Raw genomic sequence first — 12,708 nt, 5'->3', positions numbered from 1 at the left:
TACTCATGTATGTATATATTTATATACATGAGTAATATATATATATATATTACTCATGTATATAACATAACTATGTATATTTATATATGTATAAAAGTCTGTGAGGCAACTTAGTCGTTTCATGGCAGGAAATCAACTCCCATTGATAATGGGATTTGTGTCCCTTGCCTGCTCTGAGCTGCACTGATGAGGCTTCAATAGCCGAAACAGTACTGTCTGTAGCACAAGTATATATATTTATATATATATGAGCAGATGATAAAGGCCCAATAGGTAAAGGATGTTATCATCTGCTGATTTTATGATACGCACCTGTAAACTTGTCAGTGTTGCCGATTAGCTCCATGACTGACATTGGCCAGCTTTGTTCATGACATGTATCACTTTTTTCCCTTGGATATAAAATATTGGATTCAGACCAACTTCTAGCTACACTTTCCAATATTGAAAGACACCTGGCATATATAGTGATCCGATCTCTCAAAGAGAAAAATAAATGTTAGTATAAGTCATTTTCAGACTGTTCTTTATTTGTTGTTTTATTGTTTATTGCTGAAATAAAACATTTACAATTTCTGAGCAAAAATCTGGAGTTTACCTGACGCCTGATAAGAGAGAAATGTGAACAGGTAAGATAAATCATGGAGAAGATTTCATCAGCAATTTTGTTCCATTCTATAGCTCAGAGCGAGCGTGAAGGCCTGTACTGAAAAAACTCGTTCACTCCAATATATCAGCTCAAATTGTGCAAAAATATATATAAAAAATTTGCAACCAACTTTTAGATCTAACGCCTATGGCCCAACCGATGAAGAAAAAGACTGACAGCTATGTATATTGTCAACAATCATGTCTCTGAGTCAACAAAAGTTATGTATCCATTTACAACTACCATCTTTTGTGGTTTTCGAGAGCCTTTGCTATTGCTCAACTTAGGCTTCGACGCAGGAGTGCCCCGATCTTCGCCTGCCTCATCAGCTGTCTCTTCTATTCTATGAAATGCATCTGTGTAATGAGACAACTCCTGATCATCTACTTCCTCATCAAACAGAGGCACACTCTAAAAAGTATTTCACAACATTCACCTGGAGGAATATCAGCGAGCTACTTCAGCAGTAAACCTATTGATATGAGCGGGCTGATGAAAAAGAGAATTAATTATGAAATTACAGAAGTTAGAAAAACAGGTTTTTCTATCAGGTAAGACTATTTTTAGACTAAGCATTCATAGTAGTTATTGCATTCGGTAAGGCTGGGTAACAGTATATCATCGTATGTCAGGGTTGTCCTCTCTGCGCGATTATTCATCAACTATGCGCACCGCAAACTGATGGCATCGTCGAGGCAACGCGAATACTTCAGGAAAGTTTGCAGCTGTCAAACTTTCCTGATAATTGACTGAGTATCCACGACCGACTGTAAAATGTGCACCACTTCAGCGATGGTGATTGGCCGTCGCGGAATGCTCAATCTACATTTCCTTTCATGACAGTTGCTGCGGGACTACTACTTCGTTGTTTCCGCGAATAATGAGAACGCTGTGTGGTGGAAATATTGATGATGTAAACGAGGATGGGTTTGTAATAATGTAAAAATGGTTATCATAGACGATTACTGAAGCATTGTGCGATTACCACCGACATGAGAATCACTTTAATATAGTCTTGTGCAGTGCATCTCATAGTTACTAAGACAAGATAACAAATCAAAAAAAGCTGTGGCCCTGCCATGCGCTATGGCGTTAGGTTAACGAGGTCATGATGACCAGTTATCAGATCACATGACCAGTTATCTGACAGAGATAACAACTATCAATAGAGAGTAAAGCCTAACATTCTACAAATAGGTTGCTTATTGGTCAGTTCTGCCTCTAAATTAAAAGGTCAAAAGATGTAACGGTAAAAAGGAACACTATTCAATTAGTATATTATTGTGTCTTCCCTTCGCAAGAAATGTCTTCCAAACATAATCAAGTTACACACATATCAGAGTTTTATCAGAAATTGGATATAGAATAAGTAACCCAGACTCAAAAATATTAATAATATATTCCCATACACATCTGAGTTAAAGTGGCGCAGGAAACTCTTTAGTTTAATAGAGTAAGGTTTTTGTCTGTAAAATATTTAGTCCTAATTGAGTCAAAATAAAAAAATTTATTGCTTGGGATATACAACATTACCCAACATTACCTGTAATCCTGGCACTGTTCTAGTGGGCTGGTATTGTTATATTTATATAACAATACCCAACATGCTATTGATGGGTATTGTTCTAGCAGGCTGGTATTGTTATACTTATATAGCAATACCAGCCCACTAGATAAATGTTAATCTCACACTACATCTTTGAGATAACATAGTGAAACTAAGATGTGCCATTTTGTGCCCCGATTTCATAGTTCCATGTCTTACCTTAATAATATCCATAGGTCTTACCTTAATAGTATCCATAGGTCTTACCTTAATAGTATCCATAGGTCTTACCTTACTAGTATCTATAGGTCTTACCTTAATAGTATCCATAGGTCTTACCTTAATAGTATCCATAGATCTTACCTTAATAGTATTCATAGGTCTTACCTTAATAGTATCCATAGGTCTTACCTTAATAGTATCCATAGGTCTCACCTTAATAGTATCCATAGGTCTTACCTTAATAGTATCCATAGGTCCAGAATAGTGCCTGATGAGACGACTACTCAAATAATCTCCTATCTCCTGTTTGTGTACTGAGCCTCCCTTCCTGTCACGCACTTTCCTCATGCTCTTTACAAAAGCTGCATGATTTGAACGAGTAGCAACTGACGACAAAATTGAGAAAAGGTCAGAAAAAATTATCGTCTGTCCAAGTATCGACGCCTTTGACTCAGATTTGACATTTGCTTGTAGCTCAAGGAGTACATAGAATGCCGAATTTGGACTATTGTTCTTAAGATGTATGTGGGCGCGAAGGTTACCATCTATCACTTTGTCTTCGTTGTCGGCTAAACGTACTTTGTTCAGTGTAGCCAGAGCGACATTGATTCGACCCTGAAACATGTCAATGGCAGACGGAGAGTATGAGAGCCTAAGAAAAAGGATAGGAATTATAATGCAAAGACGCTCTGAATGAATATAAAGATGAGCTCTTATAAATCAGTAGCTAGACAAGCAGGTGTTTGACAAGTGCGACGGCGTCAACATGAGCATTTTACTGCTGCACCTCTCAAATACCATCTACTAGTTTTGTGCTTTCCAAAGTCACTAGAAATCAGACTTTAAAAAAGTTCACTTTGTCTAAATGTAATAGGATTCCTGGAAATAAGCTTGAAATAACTTCAAACATAATTTCAGCCAATATACAGAGAATAGGAGTGAAAACAGCAGTTGAGCGTTATTGAGAAAGTGTAAAGGTTTTGTGTGCTGCCCTTTACTGCTCCAAAGTACAAGACTCAGTGCAAGACTTCATACATATACTTTATTTACTTAGTATACAGTGGTTACAAGGATAGCATGCAACAAGTCGTATAACAGGCGCAGATCAGCTACCCCCTCTTCTTCGAAATGCTCGTGCTTATATAGCAGGAGGCTATTTTACTGTATGCCGCTTTATTAGTTTGGTATCTTACAGATAATTTAGTGTTTTTTACAGTTTCATATAATGCATTGCAACATACGTTCAGTGGCAGCGAGGCGGATTGACATATATATTCATTGACAACCAATCACAAAGTAGTTGATCTACTTCAACACGCCTGCATTAGCATAAAAACAAATAGAGAGTTAATTTGCTTGTCGCTATGTGCCTTGTTTCGAGAAAGTGAGTATAAAAAGTAAGAGATACAAAACTATGAATTATTAAAAAACAAAGTGATAATGAATTACAAAATTATATCATGAATAAAACTAACCGTGTTTATGTCATCTAATTTTGTAACTTGGCATTGCTACAAAGCAAAATGTGGTGATCTATCAGTGATATATCGCTGGCTAGCGTGAGTGTTTCCATAACCTTTGTCTATTTGTTAAATTTTTAGCATCTACATTTTGATAGACCTTCATTTAAACAGTTTTGTAGTCAGGCAGTTGACTAGGTTTTTCCACAAATTAACCAATCAGAGATATAAAAACTTAACAAGCTTCACATCAACGCTCTGTTGGTAAAAGTAAAGCAAGTTGGGGAGAGTGAGACTCGAAACACTCTTACCTAACCGTATCGCCTTCCAAAATGCTTATAAACTCTCTCCCACCCTCCCTCCCCCTTATATTTTTACAGAACTAATATGGTTTCAGTAATTGAGCTTACCTGCCTGATGCAGTGCAGTGCAAATAGCCACTGAACATATTTAACATTTGGACCACCCATCTTGTTCCACGCATCTCGAAATGTGACACACAGTGACATGTCTTTGCTCGCTGACTATAACATCAAAGGAAATCTGTAGACAGCAAAGCATGATGCTTAACATATAGAGCAAAACGCATATACTGTATGAATATGGAGGTGAAGCTAACATCAAATTTACATTGCCGAGCATCAAATTTACATTGCAGAGTTGACGACCTAGGGGCCGAAAAAACAAAGAAACTTCAATATCTAGCCAAAAGGGTTTGATGAGGGTTGAAAAATATCATAAATCTTTCCGAAAACATTCAGACTTTTTCCATTTGTATAATTTTTTAATAAATCTAATGTGTTTACTAATTTTTGGCTCATGGAACTTGTCTGTGAATTGAATTGCACATCAAAAGGCTGGTGAATCTGCTTTTCAGGATTAGTGACTGACATGCTTTAATTTGACAACTTGGTATATTTCTTGCATTCCACAGCCATATAAAATCATAATGTACAGACTACACTAGTTAGAATATAAGTTAGTGGAGTAGATCTACTGGCAGTTTCACATAGAAAGACACTGTGAATTTCTTCTTGATGTGATCAATGCAGTTGATCAAACGAAATATAAATACCCATTTGCCAGTTTTATTATCACCTGGCCGTTTTGATATTTTTAAATGAACGAAACAAAAGATAAAGAACACTCCTCAATGTTTTCACTTGATCTGATTAGAGTTTAATGCCGTTTATTAAACAGAGTGGTGAGGGAAGACTGTACCAATTACATTTGCTACCTCACAATTAATCCTGCTTTGTGATTTACTAAATAAACTCAGGTCCCAACTTCACAAGATCCTAGTTGTAGCATTGTAGTACATATGCAGTCAATTATCTCCATCACATTCCATCAATTCAGAAGACAGAAGAGAGTTTATAGAGCTTGTCGAGATTTTTTGTCACGAAACACTGATTTTTGGAAAATTATGAAACATCATGACACTTTTTCCGAACAAAGTCATGACCATTAAACCATTTGATTTTTTGTGTGCCAACCCTGGGTTTGATGAAATACTATAATACCATCTAACAATTTTATATAGACCTACTAGCTGAAGACTTGAAAGAAAAGCCAGGGTCAACAGAGGCTGAAGCTGTTTTGGGTGCAGATTGTCTTTTCCAATGACATGTCTGAAGGCAATATCTGTGCAGTCGGCATGCCTACCCTTCACATAAAGCAGGTCTAGAAGGACAGCGATTGATGGCATCATATCTGTTGAATGAATTTCCTACAACACCTTAAAGCTTTAATGACCTTGAATCTTTGCTATAATATATATTCGGTATATAAATCTAAGTCTTTGTTGGTTGGTCTGTCGTATGTCCAGTTTAAAACAATTGGTTAAAGTACACACACTTAAACTACTAGAAAAAATACTATCTCAGTCTAGCTGAATGCCCATGAATGTTGCATGGATAATAAAAAGTTTTTGCAAGTGCAACGCTTGAAGTCCAATGCGCTTTGAGAGATCTAGATGTGTAACGATTATATACACAATTAATCGAAGCTGTGGTAAGATGGCTGCATAGTTGAATGGTAGTGCACTTCGCGTAACATTCATGCATTCACTGAATGCATGGGTTTTAGTCTTGTGAAGTGCAATCTTTATCCTAACGCTGGCTTCAGACGATCGGACTCGGCCCTTATTATTGTAAAATTTCCGATTAGCTTAAGTGACTCAAGTTCATTGGGTAAAAACCTAGTCAATGACAACTAAATTATCTGCTACTGAGTATAAGCTGTTTTAAATCTTGAACGAATGTGTAGCATAAGAAATAAGAAATGTTTTTCAATAGTTTGTTTTAGAGTCTCGAGCTTTCAAATACTTAAGTTATGCATTGGCCGAACACACACAGAAATAAATAAACACCTTCATTTACAAGTTGAAATGGTAAATGTTGAATAAAAATAAATTTTCTGTGGAAAAACATTTTGTTATTATCAGTACAATGCCGGGCATTCATCTAGTCTTTACTATAATAAGAGCTGTGTCCGTGCATCTGTCCGAAGCTATGATAGCAGAGTTAGTACCAATGGCCTCATGGAAACTGATTTCCAATATTCCATTTTGCAGAGAAGCGCACTAACAACAGCGCCATTCAACAAACTTTTAAATTCAAGAATAATTGTACACATAGTTATTACAAAACAAATAACAGAGCAAAGCAGAAACCATTGATTGACTCACAAAAAATGTGAAACAAATACGTATAATTAAAATAGATGCACTTGTGCAGAACCTTTCCTTAAAGAGAATATTTTTAAGTGAAGACGACTCTTTACAAACATTCATTGAATAGCATCAGGACAAAGATCAGCTTGTTAGTGATGCGCTAGGAAACGTCATGCTTTTAATATTAATATGCTAATCATAGAAATATTTTACTTTAGCTTATCATAAACATTTAGCAATGCACTTGTGATTAACATATGAAAATTAATGAAGGAACAAAAATAGTCACACAGTATACTATATACCTCTTTGCCTTTGATTTCTTGCATGAAAAAATACAAAGCAAATATCACCATGCTATATAATATAGTATTTTAAAACCTAGCCTCTTCATCAGAATTATAATAAAAAATAACCTCCGTGAATAACGGCATATTGTACAGTCAACAGGTACAAGTATCGAGTCAAAAGCTGTGCACCTAGAGAGTTAATGAGAAGTCATCTTTTGACTTGATACACTCTTTTGAATGATAGTTCTCACTGGAATTAAAAGTACTAAGGTGGGGGGGTCACTTGGCCCACCCATTAACATTAAAATAATTTGCACTTCAAATTAAATAATGACCACCTATCAAACGAAAGATGAAATCTAGAATGCAGCAAGCCGGTGGCTGTCAGCCCTACCGATTAAAATGCTGACATAATCGAAGAGACTCACTGTAATGTTATATTGGGAGGATTCGGAAAAAAAGCGGGTGTGAGACTGGTATATAAAGTATGAAGTTGATGCAATGAGCAGCCAATTCTCAACTACTAATCATATGACCGGTAAAGGTAATGCTTGAACACACTTGCTAGATTGTACAGAATGACAAGTGAATACATAGAGAATGTAACAGAAGCACAAATAAAACAAAACCGAGGTGAAAGATGAAGGTGGCCTACATATAACTGAAAGACTTGCAAAGCTGTGTCGCAGTCACCCAGTAAATAACATCGCCTCAGAGCAAGGCCAGTCAGGTTGAGAGCATTACTGATGAAACCAATCTGGTCATCCTCAGCCATCTGCTCTAGATGCCTACAAGTGCCAAAAAGTAAATCTTATAACAAGCTCACAGATACTTTTTAATTCTAGAACATTTATTCAAGTTAAATGAATCCGTAACTCATTCACTACAGAAAGCTGTTCAAATGGATCACCTTACCTATAGCTCTGTACCAATACTTCGGTATCAACACCTTAGTACCTGTACCTTGGTACCTATACCTCAGTCACTATACCTTAGTACCTATACTTCAGTACCTATGCCTCAGTACCTATACTTCAGTTCCTATACCTTAGTACCTGTACCTTAGTACCTATACCTCAGTCACTATACCTTGGTACCTATACTTCAGTACCTATACCTTAGTACCTATACTTCAGTACCTATACCTCAGTACCTATACTTCAGTTCCTATACCTTAGTACCTATACCTTAGTACCTAAACCTTAGTACCTACACCTTAGTACCTATACCTCAGTACCTATACCTTAGTACTTATACCTTAGTACCTATACTTCAGTACCTATACCTCAGTACCTATACCTTAGTACCTACACCTCGGTATCAACACCTTAGTACCTGTACCTTGGCACCTATACCTTAGTACCTGTACCTTAGTGCCTATACCTCAGTACCTATACCTCAGTACCTATACCTTAGTACCTATACCTCAGTACCTATACCTCAGTACCTATACCTCAGTACCTATACCTCAGTACCTATACCTCAGTTCCTATACCTCAGTACCTATACAAAAAAGTTCATCAGGGATTGTAAAATTAACATATCCTCGAAGATTTTGCCAAAAAAAATTTAAGGTATTTTTTATTATTACGCCAAAATAAACGCAGTTAGTTTCTTTTTCATTCAGAATTATAAGCAAAATATCGAAACTTTGATAATTTCCATACTTAAATTTCTGGTTCAGGGTGGATGAAAAGAAAAATTATAAGCAGTGATTTAGACATAGTTCTGCAGCCCATGATAGTGAAATTCTTCAACATTAAGCCCCAGATATTTCTGATAACAATATTTCTTCATCAGAGAATTGGGGTCTGCCTTCTAGTAAAACTGCGAAAACGATAACATCTTTTTGCAGCAGGTTTTACTAAACTAGAACATAATATTAAATTTCTGTACTTCAACTGAACTGATTATTGCGCAGCATTTTCTGTTGATTTCAAAGAACTTCAGATTGAAGCTCTAAGATGAAAACTCTGGCTTTCACAGTAGAAATGTTGAGCATGCGTCAGCCAAACATTTTTTGGCAAAAACTAATTTCGTAAAAACAAACAAAAAAGATTTTGCAGTAAAGAAATTAAAAATATTTTTAATTCTATGTATTTTGAAATGCTTTCAATAATTCAAACTCGATACCTGCGAAGAATGGTCATAAGATGCATAATGTCCCCCTTATCCATGAGATAAATGTAAGATATGCAGTCCTGGTAAAGCAAGTCTATATCACCCTTTTCTGCTGTTTCTAGCATGCTAGCCTTGAAGTCATCTGACCGTCTACCAAACCTATGGAAACAGGCCTTGGTTACATATCTTTGATGAAAGCTTTATTACAGTATAGATTTGCGTGGCATGAGTGCTCTCTATCAGCAACAGTTTGCTTGTAATTAAAACAAATCAAATACAACTACAGGTTCCCTGTTAGAGACCATAGCAATGGTCATAACTGCACATGCTGTGGCTACAGAGCAACGCAAGTGAAGTATGTGACAGAGGAGAGAGCGAAGTCAGCTAATGAATTTAAATCGCTTAAAACTAAACAGCATAAGTCACATTCTACTTGGGTTAAGAACTTGCAGCAAACAGAGGGAGCACAACTTCTGTCTAATTAAACCTCCTATACACAGGCTGCTTTGCTTAAATAAAATATGTTGGCCTAAGCTATGAAAATACTTCTATTAAACTAATCAATACTTTTTAAAATTTGGTTAGTATTACATCAAGAATGTAAAATAATGTTGATGAATCATTATTTTTTGTTTTTTCCAAGCTACTGAAATTAATGTGAATTTACTTACTTGTAGATAAAAAATGTAAATACAGGCTTCAATTTCCCGATTTAGAAAAATCTCATAATAATAAGGCATACATCGATAAAAAATTTTTCTTATGATTAACAAAAACAGCCATAACAACTAAAACAAATACTATTCATCAACATCACTCTTTGGACGACTCTATGTTAGTCACATGCTGACAAGAGGGAATAATCATTCAGCTAAGCGTATGAGTTTTACATAAATGAGAGGTTTAAAAAATTAAGTTGGTATTTCAAAGTATGTACTAACTTCTCTCTTCGGACTTTTGCAGCTTCCTCAAATCTGTCTAGGGCGAGTACTCTGCGACTTAGTAAGTATCTGCAGTCTGTAACAAAGACAATAGTTGGTAGTCGCAGCAATAAAAGAAACTGTAAACTTGTACTGGCTACTGCTGAGACTGTTAATAAATAGGCATAAATATGTCAGTGGTCTTCGGGAATCAAAGTTCCATGAAAAATAGTTTGCAATAGTTTCAAACGAAATATACTTTCTAATTATGGTACATAGTTTAATAATAAATACAAGTTAAATGATACAAATTTAATAATAACCAAACCTACAATTACAATGACCACAATATGTGAGTGTTTGTACAAATTTCGATGTGAATCCTGGGTAAATATCTGACTTTTACACTAAAATATTTTTTAATATGCGGCAGTGAAACTGTCTGAAACATTGCAGTTGTAAAACTGAACATTAAAAAACTAACACAAAATAAAATGAAAAAAAATCCTAAGCGTAGTTTAAGCTGTAACTCGTAGAAGTTGAGGTAATTCTACTGCATCTCTCTTTCTCACTACGTCTGCCTGTACACTTACCTGTTGCTAAGCAGTCACTTCGGTTAGCGGGTCTTTGAATTATGGTAGCGATAAAAACTAGTTTTTATCGCTACCATAAACCTACATTTAGTTTACGGTAATACATTAATTTTAATGTGGTATGTAATTACATGCAGTACTAATGAGTCATCAAAGGTTTATGGGCTTTGGAACGAATTAGATCATTTCTTTTAGATGAACATTAGTTCTAACATATGACAGTTTTAACCTCTTAGAAAGCAGCTCTGAATGAATTAACTTCGTATGTAATGTCTGAATGTACTTGCATGTAAGAATTTATGATGTTTGAGAATGTAATTCTTGCATGTAAGATTCGACAAGAAGTAAGAAACACAACAGTAATAGAATGTAAGAAACTGATATATTCCTCTGAACCAAATCAGATGATTGGACAAACAAAAGATCATCCTTAGCATTTAGTTATGACCTTTTGACATATAGACCTCTTTATTGATTGAAGAGATCATGCGAGAATAATTAAAACTAAGGTGTAACTTGTAAAAAACTGTCATAGACACTTTTTGTAGAATCTAGCGTAACAGTATAATATATTTCTAAAGAAGCTTTATAACACGGAAAAAAATTGGAACTTACGAACTTTGGACCAGAGACTGGCAGGCTTGCAACAACATGTATGCTGGATTAATCGCAGGCATTTACCTATGGAAGCCATTATAGTATGTAGATAGTTGAAGGAGTCAGTCAGATCTAGTAAACTGCAAGAAATAACAATGATAATTATTAGTTTGATCTTCAGAAAAATTTAGTACAATTATTAAAGCTTGAAAACTTTTTAGCCGATCAAATGAAAATGTAGTCCAAATGCTTAAAGAGAAATTGGAGAGAAAGGATTGAGCATTTTCTAATTGATTTATTGCTTTCTTTCTCGAGTTAGTAATGCATTCCTTTCAGTTAGCAATGCATTCCTTCTAGTTAATAATGCATTTATTTTAGTTAGTAATGCATTCCTTTTAGTTAGTAATGCATTCCTTCTCATTAGTAATGCATTTATTTTAGTTAGTAATGCATTCCTTTCAGTTAGCAATGCATTCCTTTTAGCTAGTAATGCATTTATTTTAGTTAGTAATGCATTCCTTTCAGTTAGCAATGCATTCCTTTTAGCTAGTAATGCATTTATTTTAGTTAGTAATGCATTCCTTTTAGTTAGTAATGCATTTATTTTAGTTAGTAATGCATTCCTTTTAGTTAGTAATGCATTCCTTTTAGCTAGTAATGCATTCCTTTTAGCTAGTAATGCATTCCTTTTAGCTAGTAATGCATTCCTTTTAAACATTGACAACCGCCCTAAATAAGGTTAAGAACTTTCAACCCTTACCTAAAGGCCTAAATTCTTCAAAGTCAGTTGTGAAAAAACTTGTGTTGTTTCATACATCATAAAATGGAATAGCTTAGTTTGTTAAAACTGCGTAATACATTGAGAGAACATGGATTGAACTTATATCAAATGTTGAAAAATTTAAAAAGGACAAATAATTTTGATTGATGGTCCATGACTCTATACTCTATAGCCTATAGTGATATTGGCCATTCTTGATGATATCATCACCTACGTTAAGTGTTTCATTTTCAACATAGTGTATATGGTATGCTGACTTTTATTGCCAAGGCCCTGCGCTAAGAGAACTATCTTGTTATTCATGTGAACTGTTCATAACTGTTAGCATAATTAGGCAGGTATTTTAACTTGAATCGATTTTGACCCAGTTGGTATTTTAATGTGATTACCTAAAATATCAGCCTAACATCGATTTCGTCTCACGTAACTGATAAAGAGAGATACTATAGTTTGCAGTCAAATCTAGAAAGCAATATAGCCTTCAGACTTTTACTAATTTTTTAAAAATTTTATGGGATTTGTAGATTTGTAATTGTGGTGAAACTTAATATTAAAAGCTAATACATAACACTCGAGCAGAAAAATCAGTAGGCCATCTACAAAATACCACCACACATGAATGAGGTGATGACATGCGTATTGTACAATACCGAGATAAACTGATTGCGAGTATGAAAGTATTCTTCTAGATGCATTCTTCATCAAAACAAAATAACAGTTCTGCTGCAGCTAAGCATATGTATTATCAATATTCATACTGATTTGTCTTTTGATTGGAAAAGTCGTAAAAGAAAAAATATTAAAGGACACTGTCCTTTTTCAATAAGTTCCTTTACTTAGTCTATCTATATCGTC

The 12,708-nt window shown here is 35.0% G+C and overlaps 1 protein-coding gene across 1 annotated transcript; it reads right to left on the bottom strand.

Annotated features, from left to right (window-relative positions):
- Window positions 1-557: 557 nt before the first annotated feature.
- LOC137387849 (uncharacterized) lies at window positions 558-11,207 on the bottom strand. Its single transcript, XM_068074363.1, has 8 exons — window positions 11,091-11,207; window positions 9,904-9,979; window positions 8,975-9,121; window positions 7,497-7,629; window positions 5,427-5,606; window positions 4,288-4,401; window positions 2,655-3,032; window positions 558-1,060 (listed from the first exon to the last, which is right to left on the bottom strand). The coding sequence occupies exons 1-8, from the start codon at window positions 11,167-11,169 to the stop codon at window positions 848-850; spliced, it is 1,320 nt and encodes a 439-aa protein (XP_067930464.1). The 5' UTR covers window positions 11,170-11,207; the 3' UTR covers window positions 558-847.
- Between the last annotated feature and the right edge of the window lie 1,501 nt (window positions 11,208-12,708).

The sequence above is a fragment of the Watersipora subatra genome, chromosome 2, assembly GCF_963576615.1.
Source record: "Watersipora subatra chromosome 2, tzWatSuba1.1, whole genome shotgun sequence".
Lineage (NCBI taxonomy): Eukaryota > Metazoa > Bryozoa > Gymnolaemata > Cheilostomatida > Watersiporidae > Watersipora > Watersipora subatra.
Note: the sequence above shows the minus strand (reverse complement) of the source record. Positions and strands in the feature narration are given on the sequence as shown.

Excerpts from the sequence above, each read along its gene's own strand:
- LOC137387849 (XM_068074363.1), bottom strand. The coding sequence starts at position 11,169 with ATGGCTTCCATAGGTAAATGCCTGCGATTAATCCAGCATACATGTTGT. Across the intron at positions 9,980-11,090 it reads CAGTCTCTGGTCCAAAGTTC|ACTGCAGATACTTACTAAGT; the intron begins GTAAGTTCCAAT and ends TCTTTGTTACAG. Across the intron at positions 1,061-2,654 it reads GACCTATGGATACTATTAAG|AGTGTGCCTCTGTTTGATGA; the intron begins GTAAGACCTATG and ends AATACTTTTTAG.